A 21,798-nucleotide genomic window follows, 5' to 3' on the forward strand; every position below is an offset into this window, starting at 1 on the left:
CCTGGCCTTTAATCAGGAGTATTATAATGTTTTCCCCATGCCATGGAGTGTACTGATAGTATGTAGAATTTCTCAGAAAATGTAGTAAAATAGTTTGAAAAGCATAAATGATATAAAAGATATTTAATGGTTCTATAAAGGACTAAACCCATTTAAAAACTATTAAACATACCTTATTAAATTTTAATACAGAATTAGAGCAATAAATGAGTGAACGTAATTTACCTGTTTCATTCTAGTGAGTATAAGCTTTTTATGAAAAGTAGCTTTTTCATTGAAAAAGTAGCAAGCTGTGGAACAAGATATATGTATACAGTTAGTGTTAAAAATAGTAAACCAGGCAAGAGGGTACCTGTGCACACATGCGAAAGGAAGCAGCCTGACTCAAGCACTGTGCCTCTGTAGGGACGGTGGGCAAGGAAGAATGTTTCATTTTTTTTCTCCCTATAAAATCTTACCGTGTTTTTTGCTTAGGTATTTTTAAGAGCAATTTTTAAGTTGATAGTTAACATTTCAGAATTATTAAACATTTCCTCAAAACCTAGTGTTACATCAACTGTCTCTGGGTGCATTTAGTATATTTGGTCTATTCAACTCAGATGGGGCACCAGTAATAGACTGGAGTCATGATTCCACTCTATTGAGCTTGGGGATCTATTGAGCTTCTGGGGCTTACTTGTAGTAGCATGGGTGAACCCCAAATGGTTACCAAACAGTCACTCCAGCAGGGTTTAGGCTTCCTCATAGCTGCATAGGTGCCTCCTCCAGTCTAGTCTCCACAGTCTAAATACTCCTGCACCTCTCCTAGATCCTATGCATCTGGAGCAGAATTACATGCAACTGGCAGGGAGGTGCAGAGGGGAGGGAATGGCAGGAAACTTTTAAGTGAGGATCTAATAGCTTCTCCACAATGTCAATAGCCCCAGTCTTTTTATTTTTATTTTTTTAAGTGTATTTGTGTCTGTGTAAAGTGTTGTGTGCCTGTGGATTGTGAGCTACCTTACTGGGTGCTAGGAACTGAGCTCAGGTCCATTTCAAGAGCAGCACTCCCTCTTAACCACTGAGCCAGCTCTCCAGCCTCAACAGGCCCCATCTGTTGTAGTAAATCCCAGCTGCTCTGATTAAGATGCTAATGGCGACTGAGAGGACCATGTTCCACCACAGTTACTGTCTGACCAACCTGAAGTCCAAGTAAAATTAGAATATTTTCCACCTTGGCACTTTAAAGTCTTTCTTTAAAATATATTTTATTTATGTTTGTATACTTAAGTGGTTTCCCCCAGAGACCAGAAGACATCAGATCTCTTAGAGCTGGAGACACAGGTAGTTAGTTGTAAGCTGTCTGTAGTGGGTGCCACAAATCAAACTTGAAAGAAGTACAAGTGCTTTTAACCACTGAGCCATCTCTCCTGCCCCACTTTTAAAGTTTTATATGTTTTTTACAGTTCCTTTTTACAGGAACTCATGTTGCACAGAATTTACATGGACTTATTGCATTATGTATTTTGTTTATGTGTCTTAATTCTGAGCTTCCTTGGATTCTGTTAAACTTGGAGTCACACCCTAAAGTGTTGTTAGCTTTGCATTTAGATGGTTGGCTCATCTTGAGCTAACTTTTGTGTGTGGTGTTGGGCATCCGTCTTCATTCTTTAAACAGTGAATTGTTCAGTACCATTCATTGTTTTCCCTTTGCATTGTGTGGACACCTTTGTTGAAAAACTAGTCATAAATGCAAGGGTTCTCATGGGTTTGTTTACTACTTTACTAGGTTCTTACACCTCTGCCTCCCTCCCAACCTTTATTCCACTCTGACCCCTTCCAGCCCCCCAACACTTTGTAGGAGAGGAAGAAGGATGGAGGGGAAGGAGGGCATAGACATCTTTAGACTACTGCCTATTGATTAAGGGTGTTGAGTTCCTAGGGGCAAGTCCAGTCTTTATTGTCAGAATATCCAGCCGTCCAGCAATAGCAAACATAGCCACAGTATGAACCAGCAGCCTGGGCACCAACAGCTGCCACAGACCCTCTGGGGTTCTAAATTTGTACCCTCTCCAGAGTCCCCAGAATTAACTATCTGTTGCTGATAAAAACCATGCCTCTCCTAGAATAGGAGACAGAGTTAGCGGCTGTGGACAAACTGAAGCAGCTCCATATCGCACACCTGGGATTAAAACAAAAACGCAGTCACATAATTGGGTTTTTAAGGAAACCAAAATTCTCACTATAAGTTCTGGAGTCCTATAGCTGTCATTGGCTACTTTGCGGGTTGTTCTTTCTTCCTCTCTTTCCATTCCCTAACACTAGATAAGAGAGCAAAAAGGATAGAGAGGAAAGGAAAGAGATCCTAGAATAAAGTCAGGGTCGGAAAGGGGGAGACATTATCATTAGACTCTTTCCTGCTTATTAGGACTCTCAGGATATCTAATTTCTCCTTGTTTCTTTTCTGTTCATAACTATTAAACCTCAAACACAGCAACCAACCAACAGCCCATACTGCCTTTCAGGGCCCTAGTATTTATATACCTTCTGAAAAGTCCTCAGAATTCTAAATGTCACACAATTGTAGAAACCATCTGCAGCTGGCAAAAGTCATGTCCCTGCTAGAGCACGAGGCAAGTCATAGTCAGCTGCTGTGGACGGTCCGGAGTAGTCACACCCCACACCTGGGATTAAAAAGAAAACATATTCTTTTTTTTGTTGTTGTTTTTTTTGTTTTTCGAGACAGGGTTTCTCTGTGTAGTCCTGGCTGTCCTGGAACTCACTCTGTAGACCAGGCTAACTCAGAAATCCACCTGCCTCTGTCTCCCAAGTGCTGGGATTAAAGGCATGTGCCACCACCGCCTAGCAGAAAACATATTCTTAATCATATTTTTGTACTTTTAAAAAGAAACCAAAATTCCAGAATTCTCACTACAGAGTCCTAAGCCTGTTTTACTGATTTTGGTTTGTTAAACATTTGTATTATTTAAAAAAAAAATTCAAAAAAGTTGCTTTTCTAAATGAGTTTTCTTTTTATCTTTTAATAAGTTATTTAAAAAAAATTTCAAAAAAGTTGCTTTTCTACATGAGTTTTCTTTTTATCTTTTAATAAGTCAATAGGCAACTGCAGTTATCAGGTTACTTACTGTTTTAAAATATGTATGCAATATCGTAGGTAGAGGCTTTAGAGCATTATATAAAAGTTCAGGCATGTGTAATAGCTCTTAAGTGATTTTTGTATTTATTTAACAATGACTCAGAGATGGAAAATTGCAAGGAAAAATGTTCATCCTATTTACATTAGCATTATACACACTGAGGAAATACTGAAAACTCAAATGCCAAAAGTGAAAAATCAGAGCTATGTGTGGTTGTGTGGAGAGAGGCTGTGCTCTCTCAAACTCTATGTTTGTAGAACTAGACATTTGCTTGTTAAAAACTACAAGAGAAACTATTGAAAATATTATTTGTTTACATTTTCTGTTTCTTAAAAACAAATGTTTCTGCACACTTTTTCTTTGCTGCTTAATGTTGTATTCTTGGCATGCAAGAGACCACTTGTCAGAGAGGCACTGGTGTCTTCTTATCTCTCTGTTACATGTGCACGATTCTGAACACGGAGTGCCTAGCCTGCTTGTATTGTGTGGAATGCTTCTGTGTATGTGCCAGGCCATACTCCTGTGTGTCGCTCATGGGCAGCCACCATGTCAAGCTGATGGTTTTTTTTTTTTTTTTTTTGTTATTTAGGAGTCTCTGTCTGAAGTAGAAGAGAAATACAAGAAAGCCATGGTGTCCAATGCACAACTGGACAACGAGAAGAACAATCTGATCTATCAGGTGGACACCCTCAAGGACGTTATTGAAGAGCAGGAGGAGCAGATGGCAGAGTTTTACAGAGAAAACGAAGAGAAATCTAAGGTAGCTGCTCATCTCATACACCGCTGTCTTGGGGGCAGAAAATCAAAGCTTGTCTAAAAGAGATGGGGTTGGTGGGAACTGCAGTCAGAATGAGGGGCCTGAGAAATCAGCCAGTGCCCTATCAATTAAAAACATTTTTTTTTGAAGGAAAAACTTCTATTTTTTTACATTTTAAAAAACTAGATTATGAACTCAAATATTTATTCTTTTAACTGCAAAAATGACATTGAGTTGCTTCTTTGTCTCCATTGTAAATAGAATGACAGAACTTAGAATCTCTCAGTGAGACAGGCGATTTTTTTTCTGTGAGTTTCTAAGTACTTCAAGAGATTCCACTTTCCAAATAACCAGTTACTTAGGAGCAGCAGTTTAAAGATGTGAGTCAGAAACCGACAGGTGTTTTCTTAAGAAGAAGTTACATACTGCTGAAGAATAAAAGCCACAGGTCATATCTGCCCTCAGGCAGCTGTAGCAAAGACATTGGGTTGTATTAAACATTTACTGGACCTGGACATTGTAAAGTTGGTTTCTAAGTAGAGAATTATTGGATATTATTGTTAGAAATTAGTTACTGCTATATTGCCAATATAGAAATAAAGAGAAGGGCTGGAGAGATGGCTCAGTGGTTAAGAGCACTGACTGCTCTTTCAAAGGTCCTGAGTTCAATTCCCAGCAGCCACATGGTGGCTCACAACCATCTGTAATGGGATCTGATGCCCTCTTCTGGAATGCCTGAAAACAGCTACAGTGTACTCATCATATATATAAAATAAATAAAATCTTAAAAGAAAGAAAGAAAGAAAGAAAGAAAGAAAGAAAGAAAGAAAGAAAGAAAGAGAAAACAGTTTTGGAAATTGGTGTTGATAAATTTTTGGAAACACTATCTGAATTGTACATAATAAAGGGAGATGGCTAGTTGTACAGCATTTGATAAGCTCACATGCCATGACGTTATAGTACTTTAATAAGAAACCAGTTTATCTGACATTTAAAAACAAATTACTAAGGGGGCTGTTATTAAGGAATGACTTAGTGGCTAAGCACACTTGCTGTTCTTCAAGGGGTCCCAGATTTAATTGCCAGCACCCATATCAGGTAGCTCACAGGTGCTTGTAACTCCACTTCCACAGGATCTGACCCATGCTTCTGGCCTCTGCAGGTTCCAGCATACACATGGTACATATGCATGCATGTAGATATTCATACAGACACATAAAATAAAAATAAGTATTTAAAATTTATATTGATTTTAAACATAGAAAAAGAATAGAGAGTCTAATTAGTCCATCAGCTTCCTCTTGTTGACATCAACCCATAGTTAGCCCAGCCCCATCCTTTTCTACTCTGTATTTAAAACAAATTTTAGGCATCTAATTTTAATAATTAATCTGGACAGACTACATGTTCTCTCTTTTTTTGTATTACAAAAACATTTCAGGGGCTGGAGATGGTTGAGCAGATAAAGCACTTGTCATATAAACTTAAGGACAAGAGTTTGGATACCCAGTGCCCATGTAATACGAGGGCATGACAGAGTCAGGATACCTGGAGTAAGCTAGGGAGACAAGACAATCAGTGTGCTCTGGGTTCAACAAGAGACTCTGCCTTAATATGAAAGGTGAGAAAATAAATCCCTGGCTTAGGCCTCAGCATCCACACTTGCATATCTGACACTCACAGACATGCATGCATGCACATGCTTATACAAAAGACCAGTCCATACTTGAAAAATTAATATCAATTCCTACATATTAAAATTTTAGTAATTTCAAAGTGCCATACACAGTTTTTTCTTTCTATGCTTAGAAAGAAATCAGAAGCTAGTCATGGTTTTGCACATAATCCTAGCACTTGAGAAGCTGAGGCAGGAGGATAATGGATTTATGGCCATCTGGATTACACTGAGACCCTTTCTCAAAACAAAACAGAAACAGAAATTGGTATGGTGGCACGCATCTTTAATTCCAGTATGGAAGAATTAGAGTCAAGAGGATGCTCTGTGAGTCTGAGGCCAGCCCAGTGTAGTACTAAATTCTGGGCCAGCTGGGACTGTCCAGTGAGACCCTGAGACCCTGTATCATCCCTGCGTCACCCCAGTCAATCCTCTCCTAGCCATAGCCTCCCGGGATCCAGGTGAGTCTTACACCTTGAAATTAGTTGCTGTATCGAGACTCTTAGCTAATGACTCTCTTTCTACCTCTTCCCAGTACCGTTTAGATTTGAGGAAAATTGATTGCCTGTCCTAGGAGCTTGCTGTTATTAAATATTTTCTTTTTTTTTTTTCATGTCCACAGTGTCTTTTTGGGATTCCCCGTCCTCTTTAGTTCCTATGAACAGGCTGTCAGGTGTAGAGATGTAGCTAAATGTAACTGGAGCCCTTTTTTTGCAAGCCCGCTTCAGAAGTGGCATGGTCCTTTTTACAGAGCCCAGGTAGCTGGCTGTCTTCTCATGCTGTGGCTGGATATTTAAAGTTTAGCTTAGATCCAGTTCCAGGTAATCTGATACCCTCATCTGGCTTTCACAGTTACCAGGCAAGAAAGTGATGCACAGTCATACATGCAGGCAAACACCCATACACACAAAATAATTAAAAAATGATTCAATTCATATGTAACTTCCCATTTAAAGTCTGTGATTCAGTGGAGTTTAGTATATTCACATAAAGGTGCATCTATCACACATACAAAATAGTGACATTCTCTCAAGTAGAACCTGAATATTCTTTAGTCATTATCTTCCTATGCCTGATCTCTCAGCCCAAGTAACTACTGGTCTTCTTTGTGTCTCTATAAATTTCCTCATTCTAGACTTTGATATCAACAAAATCATAAAAGGAACTATCTCATGATTGCCATCTCACACTTAGTATAGTAATCCTGAGTCAGCCATGTTGTGGCATACATATAAGTGCTTCATTTCTTTCTGTGACACTTTACTATTCCGTCTTTAGGGTAGCTACATACATTGGGGGATCTAGCAACATTAATTGATATTTGGATCATGTCTCCCTTTGGCCTTTCGTGAGAAATGCTGACATGAGCACCTCGTAGATTTGGGTGGACATTGCTTTCCTTTGTCTAATTATTTAGAGTGGGATTGCTGGGTCATTTGGCACAAACCCAGTGAGGAGCAGAAGACTTTCCAAAGCAATGTTAGCATTTTAGCCCATGTTACTGGCTGTGTTCTTTACCAACATCCTCTCCACTGTTTGCTAGTTTGGCCTTTCCAGTCTAGCCATCTAGTGGATGTAGCTCTGATTTGCACTCTGATAAAGCTACTAGTTTTGAGTATCTTTTCATGGGCTTCTGGTTTCTCCTTTGAAATTGCTCATTTTTCAATTTTTATTACTGTTGTAAGACTATATTTCAGATATCGATTATGTAGCAAATAAGTGATTTGTAGCTGTCTTCCCCCTTTTGTGTTTTTTTTTAACCTCCTTAAGCTTTGTGGCCTTATTATCTTTTATCATGTCCATCTTTAGAGAGGATCTTCACTTTTTTGTTTGTTTGTTTGTTTGTTTGTTTGTTTTTCGAGACAGGGTTTCTCTGTGTAGCCCTGGTTGTCCTGGAACTCACTCTGTAGACCAGGCTGGCCTCGAACTCAGAAATCTGCCTGCCTTTGCCTCCCAAGTGCTGGGATTAAAGGTGTGAGCCACCACCGCCGGCTTCACTTTTTATTACCTAGATGAGACACTTCGCATAGTTTTGAAAGTCAAAATAAAGACTCTTTTGCTTTTATAGTTTCAAAATAAGGAGTTAAACTTTCACAGTGACCAATCATCCTTTATGAAGTCTTTATAAATTTGTGTGTTGTGCATTTCAGCTTTTGTTCCTTTTGATGCTCAGATTTTCCCACTGCTGGCGCTTGTGAGCCCCTTTTCTGCTGACTCCCAAGCACTTTGGAGGGCTCACTGATCGGTGGCCTCCATGCTTTCTGACAGACGAGGATGTCCTGACCTTATCTTTAGCATCCTTTGTCAAAGGAGGCCTTCATGTTCCCATGTTCTCCCGAAGGCCTGAGGCTGCTCTTGATGCTCAGTCAATCACTTCATGGCCTTTCAGTCAAAATATGTATGTGGGCCCTTGTCTGTTTATATGAGAAGATATACTATGCTGTCTGTAATGGTTCAAGTTTATATGCATGACTGTAGGGATTGCATCTGGTTCCCGATGTTCTCCAGTTCCTCTGCCCTAATTCTTACTGCTGTACTGCACATCACTCAGAAAAGCAAGACCACATTAACACTGGTGTAATTATAGAAAGCAACCATAGTGGTTGACTTGGCCTTCTCTTTGGGACAGTAGGCTATGCATAGCCAAAATACTGTTCTTTAACAGTTACTTGAAATAGATTTAACATTTTTTTTATTATGATAAAGACATACCACAATAAAGTTAACCATTTTAGCCATTTTAAACGGTATAGTTCAGAAGGATTTTTTATACTGTCGTGTGTGAAAGCTGTATGTTTTAATCTTGCAAAAGTAAACTCTAAACAAATTAAGTAATAGAGACATTTGACCCTTTCCCTAGCCCAGGCTACCACTCTGCCTTCCTCAGCACACATCTTGACTTACAACACTCACATGGAGCTCCTCCTTTACAAGGCTGGACACTGTCCCGTCTGGGCCACATTTACACACCCCACCCCCCCACCCCCCCCCACCCCCGGTCTTCATTTGCCAGGACATGGGCTATTTCTTCTACCTGGAGCCACATTTTAAATTGAACTCTACCTATGTAAAGATAGGTAGATCTGAAGTCAAACAAAGGACATAATTTAAATTTTATTTGTCTTTTATCCTTGTTTTCCTCTTTCTTAGCAGGAATTCTTTTTTTATTTTATTTCTATTTTTTAAAAAATTTCATTCATTTTGTTTTGTGTATGTCTGTGCACCGTATGTATGCCTGGTGCTTGTGTAGGTCAGAAGAAGGACTTAGCTTTTCAGGAACTACACTTAGAGATGATTGTGAGCCACCACATGCTGAGAACCAAACTCAGGTCCTCAGCAAAAGCAACTAGTGCTCTTACCTGCTGAGTGATCTCTCCAGCCATGGAGACCTTTTCTTACATTTAGTGATCTGTCTTTCCTTTTATAAGCCAAGAAGATATGTCAGCCAATTTTGATTAAAAAGAGATACAGCATTTGAGATAATGGAAACACATCCATTTGTGCTCCTCCCTTAGAGAACAGCAGCACACAGTGAGCGCTGCTCTGTGTAAGGCACACAAAGCTTCGCTGCTTCTCCTGCTTCTCCTGCTTCTCCTGCTTCTCCTGCTGCAGTTACTCTGTTGTGCACAGTCACGGTGTTCACAGTGTTGCTGTCCAGAAGTCATCCTGCATAGCTGTGTGTGCTGACACACAGAGCTAATGTCTTTTTTCCTGTGAGCATGTGTCGTGTCGGAGTTGTTCCCTTCTTGTTTCCTGGCCTTTAGCTTGGTTTTCCTTGTTGTCAGTGGGTTTTTGTTGTTGTTATTGTTGTTATTTTAGGAAGCATAGTAAATCTTTGTCTCTGAACATAGATTATAATTTCTTGGGTAGTTGTCATTCTTATCTTTACTCTGTGGTAGCTTTTGCTATTCTAACAATTTTAATTAGAATTATTCTTTATTGTTTTTGGATATTGGAATCCTCTACTCCACAGTGACCTGTTTTTAAAAAGTCCCTACATTTTGCTGTCCATTTTGGTGCTTTTCTTCCTTCATCATGTAAGATGGAGATTTAAAGTGTGACCCTTTTCATGCAAGTCAGCCATCTAAGCATGATTCTGAAGTCACATGGGGCCCTGATAAATTACACGTGTCCAGCTTTGTGTCTATCCCACACCCTCTAACCCTCAGCATTTTCTTAATAACAGGAGTTAGAAAGACAGAAGCACATGTGCAGCGTGCTGCAGCATAAGATGGATGAACTCAAAGAAGGCCTTCGGCAGAGGGACGAGCTCATCGAGGTGTGTGCGCTTCCATTGTGGAGATGCTCGGTTTGGAAATGAGTTGGGTAGGATGGCGGTTGGGAGACTGGTAAAGTCCTATAAATCAGTGTTCTCAGTTTTCCTAATGTGACCCTTTAATTCCTTACCTTGTGGCATAGTAATATCTGACCATAAAGTTATTTCTGATGCTACTTCATAACTATAATTTTGCTACTGTTACAAATGTAATTAATTATCTGTTTTCTGATAGTCTTAGGTGACCTGAGAACAGGTTGTTTGGCTCCTAAAGGGGTCATGACATACAGGTTGAAAAGTGCTGCTATAAAGTTTACTTGTGTTAACATTGGCTCTCCCAAACTTTTTGAAAATGAAATATAAAGGCAAGCATAAAAAGTGAATGCTTCCCAGCTCTATAAAATTCCCCCGTTAGCAGTAGGAGTTTTGGCCAATGTCTTTTATTCTTCAGCACGTTTTCCTGACGATATAGGACTTTGGAAAGGGAAGCATTATAGAGTCACACTCTGTGCGTCCTAGTGCATGCTATGCTATAGGAGTGAGAATTTTAACCCTTACTCAGCTTGATGCACTGAGGTAGCTGAAGAAAAGGAGGGAGTTGTCAAGGTCTTTAACTTACACTACAGGGCTTCAGCTCTCCACTGTGGTGGGACTCTGTGCCACACTGAGGCAGCATCCCTGTGCAAAGGAGGGTGGGCCACAGCACGTGTTCAAGGTGTTTGTCCACCGCCATCCCTACTACGCTTACATGTTTTGGTTTTCATTAAGAATTCTATATGAAGATAGTAAGGATTGATTTTTGTCATTTGTTACCAGTTTCTTGGAAAACAAGCCCAGGGTGCTAGCTAAAGACTTTGAAAGCCTTAGTCTTTGTATGTTCTCAGTTCCCATTGTTTGGATGTCAGTATCTATTGATCATGTACAACTGGAACCCGAGTATTGCATGTAATGCCTTTATGTGTCTTGACAGTTAAGATCTGCATAATCAAGTGGAGAGTGTGTGAGTCGGGGCAGTGTTGCTGGTCATTGATTGGTGGCTCACAGGGAAAAACATGGGAAGAGGTCTAGAATAAGTACCTGCTCTGGCTGCCTTTCTGTTGCTGTGATAGCCAAAAGCAGCTTAGGGGAGGAGGAAAGGGTTTATTCATCTTGCATTTTCAGGTCACAGTCCATCACTGAGGGAAGTCAGGGCAGGAACCTGAAGACAGGATTGTTAGCTGGTCCACACAGCATTATTTCCAACCAGGGAGCTCACTCACAACCAAGGAAGTATACCGCGAACTATGGAGGTTGCTGTGTGCTAGCTGGCCAGCTCACAGGCTGGCGGAAGCTTATTCTCCTCACTGTAGCTTCCTTATATAGCCCTCACCATCTGGCCACCAGTAGGCTGGGCCCTGTCAATCAGTCAGCAAGCAACACAGTCTCTTACAGACATGCCTACAGAGTGACCTGCTAAAGACAATTATATTCACCTGAGACTTTTCCCCCAGGGCATTCTAGGCTATGTTAGTGCTAACCAGGACATCATTACTTACCAGAAGACTTGCTTGACAACAGCTAAGTGTTAAAATCCCATCTTCTAAAAACTAATGTTTCTTTTATACTTTATGATATTCTTGATATTTCAATTTTTGCCAACAGAAATCAAAATGACCAAGCTGAGTTATGTCTGTCTTCTTTTAAGTTCTACTTTACCAAGTAAAACATTCAAAGCTCCAGTTTCCTCTGTGGTAAAGCATTATTTAGTCATAAGCAAACACATGTTTCCTTCTGCAAATCTAAGTGGCTCCATGTCTGAGTGGAAGGGCAGTTATCCCGGGACGGATATGCAGGAGTGTGCGTATTTTGTAGGAGTGAAGGCTGGATGGCTGCCGCAGAACTCTGCTTGGAGCAGTTACTCTGATACCCTTTTTGACATTTGCCCTGCGCTCTTTTCTTGTGGTGCTTGGGATTAAACCCAGTGCCTGTCCACACACAGCACAAGCTTGGCTGCACCCTGCTGTCTTCCCTTACTTACTGTTGGGGTCCAGCTGGGAGACAATGGGTGTCACCTTTCTCTTTTCTGTGGATTGTAGACTCCTCCTCCTCATTAGAATTCACCCACCTCCCTCGTTTTTTCCTTCTTCTAACTGCCTTGCTTTTTTCTTTCTGCTTTCATTATTTCCCTCCCCTCTTCTTCTTCAGGAGAATCAGCGCCTCCAGGAGAAAATAGACACCATGACAAAAGAGGTGTTTGACCTCCAAGAGACCCTGCTCTGGAAAGATAAAATAATTGGGGTATGAGAGGAGGTGGGGCTTTGGAAAAGCTCATTCCTGAGGGATAGACCAAGAGAATTTAACTCAGAGGTTGCCAAAAAGCCATCTTTTTATTATTACCTTTTTAGACAGTATGGATAACCAGAAGACAGAGAATTTTCTAGGAAACCCTGGTAGTGTGCCTACATAGAACTTCTCTTTCCAGACTTCATGCTTGTGAAGCTCACAAATAGAAACCTTTAAAAGAAGTGTTCTTCATTCTCCATATAATAAAGATTCTTACCCCACAGCAACCACAGGCATCTAATTCAGATTCCGTGGGCAGTTAGATATGCTTACATTATAAAATATGGACTGAAAAAGAAGATGGGGTGGAGGGGGAATGTTAGCTTATAAATCGCTGGTGAATAAAATCGGAAGGGATTACAAATCAGTTTAATTATGGAAATGGATAGGAATGTAAGATCATAGGGCTGCCAGACTGTGACACCAACTCTAATTATAGCCCGAAGGCCCAGTGGGGCCTGGTAAGGAGGACTTCCTCATTGCTGTTTTGTGTAGTGCTGTGGGTACACGCCAAGCATGCTGCAGGATAGCACAGTGTCACACAGAAGAACAGAAGATAATTTTATATAATTTTTTGAAGTTTAAGTTAGCAAGTCTCCAAAATTTCATCAAAACCTAGAAAATCTTCCCAAGGGACGTTGCGATTGTGAATTACTTTATTTATAAATGTTTTTCCTTGGAAAAGTGAAGTGATGTGTGGGGGTGGGTGCACAGAGTAGGGAGACTGAGGTGGTGTGTGGGGTGGGTGCACAGTAGGCAGTCTGTGGAGAAAAAGTTCAAAATGCACACACTGTCCGGATGGCCATCTCAAAGGTCAGGAGGCCCAGGGCTTCTGATTTGTATGATTTTCTTAGTGTTTTAAGATGATTATTTTGGAACAGAAGCTGACTAGCTAGAGTAAAACTACACACTCCATAAAAGAGCTCACTAAAACAGGCCTTGTTTTCATACTAAAAAGACATGCCAATAGTGGTTGTAGCGGCACATGCCTTTGACCCCAGCACTTGGAGGAAGAGGCATGCAAGTGGATCTCATGAATTCAAGGCTAGCCTGGTCTATATAGCAAGTTCTCTACCAGCCAGGGCTACACAGTGTGACCTGTCTCAAAAAGAAAAATAGAAGAAAAGAAAGAAATGTACATGCTGATGGTAAAGATAAACATCACTGCTTTTAATTGTCTGAGGATTTATTGAACTTTTCTATGAGATATAATGTATTTAACTTTTAAAAAGTAAACTTTGATAGGCTGCTGAGATAGCTCAGGGTAAAGTGCTTGCCTTGCAAGTATGATGCCCTGGCATTTGGTCTCCAGAGCCCATCAGAAGGTGAGAGGAGGGAAGACTCCAGAGTGTGCCTCTGAGCAACTCACACATCATATACACAATAGTAAATGTTTTGTGGAGAAATTAAATGCTTTTATATTGAGTAAAGTTAAGATTCACATTCAAGTGTAAGAAATGATACCAAGATATCCCTGCATACCCTTTGCTCACAAATGTCACATCTTGCAGAGCTGTAGTATTGTGCCACAGCCAGGACTTGCCTGGAATAGTGAAGATAGAGCCACTTCCATTTGTCCTTTTATAGATACCCATCTACCACTGCCCGCCAGTCCTGAGAGCCACTCCGTAATTTTGCCATTTTAAGAACGTTGTATAAATAGACACCTATGGTGTGGAACATTTTTGGACAGATTTTTTTCCATTCAGCGTAACTCAAAGAGTTTATCCAGTTGTAACAGTAGCTTATCCCTCCCTCCCTTAGCTTTTCTTTACATTGTGCCTGTTACACACAGTGACCATTGGACATTTCAGTGCACACTGTTCCTGTCCTCTCCAGCTTACGGTCTGTTCCCATAATGCCTTACCTGTGCCAGCCACTGCTCCACCCTGTCTCCAAGTTAACTGCTCAGGCTCCTCACTGAGGTGCAGTCAGACAGCACTTGCACACTTATGGCTCCTTGATTTCAGTAGCATACGATCCTAACATGTTATCGGCATTGCAGTCTGTGTGAGAATGAATGAATCTCTCTCCTCTCTCCCCTGTTCCCTGCCCCTTCTCTTCCCCTCTCCAGTCTCTCCTGGAGACTATGTAGTTCAGGATAACTCTCCCATTTTCTTCTCAGTGTTGGGGCTCCAGGCATCTTTTACCCACAATCAGCAAATATTTTTACTTGCTGAAACTGAATGGCATACCTTTCATCATGTGTATCAGATTTATCTGTTAATGACACCTGGGCAGCAGCATCCATCTCTGCCTCCTGTGGACATGTAGTGCAGACATCTCTTTTGTGCTCTGCTTTCAGTTACTTTGGGTATATCCCCAAGTCATTTAGTGACTCTAGTTAATTCTTTTGAGGACTGTATTCCACAGCAGTTCTGTGCTTCTACATTGTCCTGAGCAATGAGCAAGGATGGGCTTTCTCCATTTCTTCACCAATACTTGTTACTTTTCTGTCTGGAGCTGTTATGTTATCCGCTCTTGCCTTTTGCTCTTTCTAGTCCTAGGAATGGAACCCAGGCCTCACTCCTGGTGGGCAATGCTCTACTACTGAACTATCTCTCTAGACATTGATTTTTTTTTGAGACAGAGTCTGTGTAGACCAGGCTGAATCCACATATCCAGCTTCCTTTTTATTTGCTTCAGCACCCAGAGCATCACTTATCTCTAGCATCACTTTCAAGAATAAAATCTAATAGCTTAATCAAGAAAGAGGTCCCAGGTTAAACTGCCTTCTCTCCCTCCCTTCTGTGGTGACATCAGTCCTCTCAGCACTGGCCTGAAGTTCTCATGGGTTCTCACATAGACTAGAGTAGTGCACATAAAAAGGCCTCCAAGCTCTTGGCCAACCCAGCCACAGTTAATTCTTATTTTCAATAACTGCAGTTACTTAACTGGTTGCATAGTCTACAGCCTGGTCCACACCTCTATTTGGATTTTTGTTGCTAAAATTAGATGTCAGATCTTTGACAAAAAATTATTTAGATCTCTGCAAAGATGAACTCTGTACTCTGATCAGTTGGCAATTGCTGCCTGCAGGAACAGGGCAGTGGTTATGTGGTCAGGCAATACAGGGGATTTAGAACAGATCTAGAACAAATACATTTGACCCAATTATAAGGTATTTGGGTAGCTTTCAAGTTTTGTGGTGAAATGAACAAATATACAGGATATATTTTATTTTCCTATCTGTAATTATGGGAAGAGGAAATTTTAAAATCTAAAAGTAAAGCAAAACCCAGTACTATAATTGTGGAAGGAGGTACAAAAGCCACGTACTGGTGTTTGCTGGAATTCTTGAGATTGGTCTGTTCCTGAGGTCTTTTGTATTCAGTGGGATTATTGACAAGTGCATTGTGAAAGTGACCACCTCCTCGGCTACATGTCATGATTACAGCACAACTGCATGCTGTGCTTTTTTAACACACATCTAACCTGGGGTGAGTGACTGCTGTGCCTGTAACACACATCTAACCCACACGGATCATACAGGATGTGTCCTGTGCTTGTTCTAATGTTTTATATGTTGTTAAGGGTGTTGATACCAGCAGCAAATGTTAAAAGCTTCAGAATCTAGAGTCTCACATCACTTTACAGGTAACTGCAGATAGAGCAGATGTGTGAATTTTCACCATTTATGGGAAGAAGGTAGGGACTGACGTTGCAATGTGAAAAGTAAGGTCGGGCTTGTCTAGGGACACTTCCCTAGCATATTGGGGGATGAAAGTGAAAGAAGAAAATGCAGCCTCTCTAGGTTGTGCTATAAACGATATGAGAGGGCTTTAGAACCAGAGGGAAGTGCATTCCTCGTCTCCCTTGGTGGCTACTATAACTTTGGGCAGGGAGGTGAGCCGTGCATCCCAGAGGACAGAAGGGTGAGTGGCACCAGGTCATGCTATCCACTGCCGCAGTCCATGCTGCACAGTGCTGGTGCTCACAGACAAGCACCGAGAGGGCTTTATAGAAATTACTCAGTCAGAGCGAGGCATGTTGACTGACACATGCCTGTTATCCCACTGTGGGTAGTCACTGGAGACCCAGGACATAGCAAGTTCAAGGCCAGCCTAGGCAGTATGAGACCTTCTGTTCAGCAACAAGGAGAACCAGGAAATGCTTCTTAGCCATCAGTAACTACGCAGTTAATCATTTTTGACCTGGTGATGAGATAAAACATTAAATGCAGGAAAAATATATAGTAGAAGGGTTCTTTAGAAACAGTGCTCCTGCCGGGCTGCTGTGCTCCCTGCTTTCTCATTCTGGTGTTTGAATGTGGTCCCAGAACTGCCCACCTTTCCCAGACTGTGTAACTTGCCAAGTGCAAGCAGTACTCCAAGGCCAGCATGCCTCCGAGCTGGGTGCTGCTGTCAGGCCTTCTGTTGGTCAGATGTGTTGGATACAACTTATGTCAGGTCTCCAAAGCTAGATTTGAAACCCCTGACCTCTTACTCAGCTGGGTTAGTGTTCATTTTGTTGTTTTGGTTTTTTCTCATTTTATCAGTATATCAGAAAAACAAACGAATCATAGTCGTGTATAATTAAGTTAACATAAGCAGCTTGTGGCTTTGGAGATGAGCTGTCCTGGGTCAGGTGATGTCTGAGTACTTTGCTCTAACACTTGGAGAACAAGCAGACAGCCAGTATTTAATTTATCCAGACTCGCTTTTCTTCCCAAACTAATTTCATCTTTAAAAAAAATCAAGCCTATTCTTAACTAAACTACTCTTGTTTAACATGAAATGAAATGAAGTGAAATGTGTTGTGTGTTTTTTGTTGTTTACTAAATGAAAATATCCTGAGGAAGTCAGGCAGGAAGTTTCTGTGGGTAAAGCTGGTCTTTGTGTGATGAGCATGTCTTGCCAAGTTCACGCATGAGCACTCTTCTGTTTAAACTCTTCTGCAGCTGGCACACAGCCTGTTCCCCGCTGCCTGGCCACCGTTTCCATGTTCTAACCTCCTGCTTGTAGGCCTTCCTGCTTATTGGATTAGTCACCTTTCTCTTGCTCTTTTTCTATGCTGTTCTTGCCCCTGCTACTCTGCCTAAAACCAGGCCCTAGAGAAACAGAAAGAACACATTGCCTGCCTCAGGAATGAGCGAGATGTGCTCAGAGAGGAGCTGGCTGAGCTGCAGCAGACGGTGAAGACGGCAGAGGTATGTCAGCCCGGCTTCTTCCCTCCTCTCGCCTTATGTCTTTTCTGACCATAAATGACAGCCTTGATTTGATGGTTGATTGAGCCGTTCCCTCCACAGAGGTGTATCATATAACTAATTTCTCACTAGCTTCTACCCATGGCAAACAAACATTGTTGCAGAGATGCCACAATAGAACTTAGTGTCTGTGTGGGTTATTGTTTGTGACACTAAGTTTTTTCTTCTTCACAGAAACATGGCTTAGTTATAATCCCAGACAGCACTCCCAATGGTGATGTCAATCATGAGCCTGTGGTTGGAGCCATTACTGCTGTGTCTCAGGAAGCTGCTCAGGTCTTGGAGTCAGCAGGAGAAGGGCCACTAGGTGAGACACTGCTTGCTATTTAGTCTTGAATTGATGTCGGACTTCTAGCTGGGGTCAGGGTAGGTGCCAAGAAGGAATCGGAACATATGGTCCTTAGACATTCTTGATCTTGGGAAACCAGCAGTGAAGTCTTCATGAGGGAAGCACTGCAGGTTTATACACATCTCCTTTTACTTAAAATAGACTTCGTGCAGAGTCCAGTGTGCCCATCCCATGGGTAGCTCAGAGCTGTAGGACTTCTCAGCATCTACTTAACTTCTTCTTGGCCCATGTGGATTCAGATTCTAAGCTTATCCCAGGACTTGGCAGCTCTTTGCCACCACTTTTCATAATGAGAGACTGATGATGGGAAAGACCATACTGACACAAGTGTGACTTCCTGAGCATGGCATGCAGTCCTGCTGAGAGTAACCCTGGAGATGGGATGACAGCTTCTCTCCAGGAAGCCACAGAGGGGCCCAGCTCAAATGTTGCCCTACAATAAATCTTACACTAGGGGAAGAAAAACAGCAGTTAGATACTGTGTCATCAGTGTACATTTAATTTTTTTCCTTTACCTTGTTTTTGTGTGTACAGTTTTTTAAGGAAATATGAGGCATTGTAAGAACAACATAGGCTGAACTACTTTAAAGTTAGTAGGTATATTGTCTCATGTAGAATTCTAGAACTATAATGAAGTGTCGAGCACTTTGATGAAGGATACAGGTGAGCTAGAGGAAAGATCCTACAGGCATGGTCACCTTTGAAATTTAACGTGACGTTGTCATTTATAAAGCCCACACTTAAAAAACACTCAAGTTTAAAAATCCAAACCAAACCAAAAATCTTTTAAGTCAGTTTACTGTTTTGTTGTTCCCATTCATACTGTTCATAGCCTGATACTGTAGAGAACTGAAGACCACAGTGGGCCAGCCCTCCTGGGTGCCTCCGCCTTTGGGAACTGGAACTGACACAGCCAGCCTTATTTATTATGGGTTCATTGGCCAGCTATGAACTGCTGCTTTAGCTGAGCTAGTAGTGTTTCCTCAGCATATAGGGTCTGTTCCTGCCCAGGAAGAAGCTGCCTGGGGTATCTGCCCCAGGCTGGAGCCCAGGTTCTGTGTGCTTGATTTTCTTGTGTTCATCAGTAAGTTAGCCATGGATTTAAACATCAGTTCAAGCCCACTCCAGCTCTTTGTTCCACCCTGTGGTCTGGAGGACCTCACTTGCCTGCTCCCACTTAGCCATTAGCCCATGGTCCCCTACTCCACGCTCCTGCGTCCCACTCTTGCTTCATAGTCCTACCAAGAGTGGGAGCCTCTAAAGACAACTGGAAAAAGGTTGCACAGTTTTGCAGCAGCAACAACAAAAGCCTGCTTTCCTCTGGACCCTAGTTTGTCTCTAGACAGAAAGTCAGTGCTCTGGGAACAGATATTTTATTTGATAATTGCAACTATCACTGGCTGGGAGTATGAATAAAGTACTCTTTCTATTGCAATTAAAGCCTTTGTGTCTTTTCATGTTCAGAGTATAAATAATGTAATGTATTAGCTGTTGGCTATTTGTGAGCACCTTTACAAGTTCAGTTTATAGCTGTCCCACTTGTTCCAGATGTGAGGCTACGAAAACTTGCTGAAGAAAAGGATGAGCTACTGTCACAGGTAAGATGTCTACTCATCTGAAACTATTAGTTTATCTAAGATAGGTAATAAAATGCTAATAAATTGGAATTCTCATTAGAAATGAGAAATAGCTGGGTGAAGTAGTGGTAATGTCTATAATCTCAGCACTCAGAAGGCAGAAGCAGGTGGGTCTCTGTGTGTTCAAGGACAGACTGGTCTACATAGTGAGTTCCAGGACTGTAGTGAGACCCTGTCTTGAAAACAAACACACAAAAAACTGGAAAAAAAAAGTTAGAAATATATTTCTAACTTTGGTACTCAAGTGACATTTAAAGGAAGAAAAGATAACTCATGTTTTGTGTCTCAAAAGAGAATATATAGGATGCGTACAAAGCTTGCTGCCAGCCCTTCCACCCCCAGCCTGACCATCTCCATCCTCCTTTAGGGACACCTCAGTGTGAGTCACTGACTAGATGATGCTGCTCCTTAAAGGACCATCTATTGACATTCCTCTGTGGAAGACAAGCCTCTGCCACAGTGTGCAACTTCCTGTCCTGTAGCCTCTTAAAGGCCAGGCTGTTTTCATCTGCAGGACTCTGAATGTTGGCTCCACAGGAGACACCCACTGTTCAAGCTGGCTGCTGCTGCTGCTTTTTTTTTTGTGTATGTGTGTGTGTGTGCCATATGCCTATTTTCTTGTGTTTATCACAAAGTTAGTTTGTGTTCTGAACAGGGATTTTCTGTTACACACCAGGGTTCCTTCCGTCTTGAGCCTCTGACATAACTCATCCTGGACTGTAGAGGCTTCATCATTCCTGATGTGCTCGCTCTTCAGGCCTGAGGAGACTCTGTCTGTGCTGTGGATGGATGCTCCTCTCCCAGTCCTCCCACCTTCCTCTTTCCTTCACTCTTTTGTTAGTATTCCAGTAGTTTCCTGAGAAAGACCATGTGTGCTGTTAAAAAAAATTCCCATAACCCCAAAGGCCTACGAAAGCGTCATTTTCCTTAAGCAGTTTCCGAGGCCTAGTTCTTCACTGTCCTGTCTTTGAAGATAGTTGAGAATTGTGAAGGCATAAGCCTGTGAGGTGGCTCAGCAAGTGAAGTGCATGTTGTGCAAGCCAGATGACTCCACAAGCATGTTTTCTGCCGTGTGTGTGTGTGTGTGTACATTTTGAGATTTGATCGCTCATAGGTCATGCTTTCCCCTTCTGTCCTTTTCTCTGTCTCTAGTAGCTTGAAATCTCAAAGTTGATGTGTTGAGAAGTTTTCAAGCATCATAGTAGCCCTTCTAGATTCTAGAAACTTCTAGTTCTGAGTTTGAAAAACTTGAGTGATTTTATTTACTCTTCCCCTAACTCCTATTCAGTCAGTAAGGGAATAGTGAGTGAAACTCCATGGTTTAATATATTATTCACGGCATGTGGGAAATTTAGATGAACAGATTGTTGTGGGTTTATCTGAAGAATCTATGCCCTGGAAGGCCTTAGTAGAAAGAGATCAAGCAATAGAATTTAGAAGCTGTATTGTATCTGAAAAGTCTCCGTGAACACATTTATTATGTGTTTCTCTAGCTGCATTCAGCTGTATGATATAGGCATGTGCTCAAGTCACCAGGGCAAAGGATGTAGTGGTATATAAGACCATAATGGCCATGTTGGACCTGGAAGTTACACTGGATGACCAGTGTTGACAGGACCTCTAAGTAGAGATCAGGTGTAGCTGAAAGAAGACAGAGCAATGACTGGAAGTGAATATGGCTGAGGATGTTAGGCTTAGGGTCTAGAGAGAATGAACTGGGGAATGAGCAGTCATAGTATGTGGAACTAAATAATCCAGGGAATATGACTATCTAATGAAGGCAGCTGTACATGACCAAGGGAAAAAGAGGCAAATGGCAGGATCCTTGAAGGGCAGGTATTCAGAAACAGGTGCATTGTGGGAGCATGCCACTACTCCGGGTGTACACTGAAATGCCAAAGACTTAAGACAGTGGTAGTTTCTGAGTACAAGTCAGGAGCTAACATGATAGGCACAGCACATCAGAAAAGATAGGAGGTGCTTAGATAGTAATTTGAACAGATGAGATGAAGACCAGAGACTCCAGGGACTGAGTATAGGCTAGTTCAGCAGCAACAACAAAGAAAGCCTGAGAACACGATTGCATTTCCAGGCTGAGGTAGGAGGCTGTGAAGACACAAGTAGCAGCACTTAGTGGAGCTACAGGAATGGGAGGAGTCTGTGAGAGTACTGAGGTGATGGGTGTACTCTGAGATGAGGCTGCGGCAGGAGCATCTGGTAGCAGGCTGACGCTTCCAGAGGCATTGGAGAAGTTTGTGGGGTGAGGTTAGGCATGGCCAGGGCCTTTGGGGACGAGTGCCGAAGAGGAAGGATGAGCCTTTTTAGGTGTGATAGAAATGATGTGTGTGCAAAGGGCAGAGGTACCCGAGACCATGCATTCACTGAGTCTGAAATCACACTTGCCCTTTGCATTGGGCAGGGGCAAAGCCCCTGCTCAGC

At 41.8% G+C, this 21,798-nt stretch overlaps 1 protein-coding gene across 20 annotated transcripts in view; it reads left to right on the forward strand.

Moving 5' to 3' along the window:
• Nucleotides 1–21,798, forward strand: part of Lrrfip2 (LRR binding FLII interacting protein 2) — a 102,819-nt gene that overhangs the window by 74,261 nt on the left and 6,760 nt on the right. For 8 of the 20 annotated variants that reach the window (XM_076917400.1, XM_076917402.1, XM_076917403.1 and 5 more), the window contains 6 exons: nucleotides 3,727–3,897; nucleotides 9,756–9,848; nucleotides 12,030–12,122; nucleotides 17,215–17,316; nucleotides 17,548–17,680; nucleotides 19,271–19,320. In XM_076917400.1, coding sequence (XP_076773515.1) covers nucleotides 3,727–3,897; nucleotides 9,756–9,848; nucleotides 12,030–12,122; nucleotides 17,215–17,316; nucleotides 17,548–17,680; nucleotides 19,271–19,320 — 642 coding nt within the window. The remainder of the gene's footprint in view (nucleotides 1–3,726; nucleotides 3,898–9,755; nucleotides 9,849–12,029; nucleotides 12,123–17,214; nucleotides 17,317–17,547; nucleotides 17,681–19,270; nucleotides 19,321–21,798) is intronic. The other 12 variants (XM_034483961.2, XM_076917405.1, XM_076917406.1 and 9 more) reach the window with 2 other exon arrangements.

This window comes from Arvicanthis niloticus, chromosome 21, assembly GCF_011762505.2.
Source record: "Arvicanthis niloticus isolate mArvNil1 chromosome 21, mArvNil1.pat.X, whole genome shotgun sequence".
NCBI classification, from domain to species: Eukaryota; Metazoa; Chordata; class Mammalia; order Rodentia; family Muridae; genus Arvicanthis; species Arvicanthis niloticus.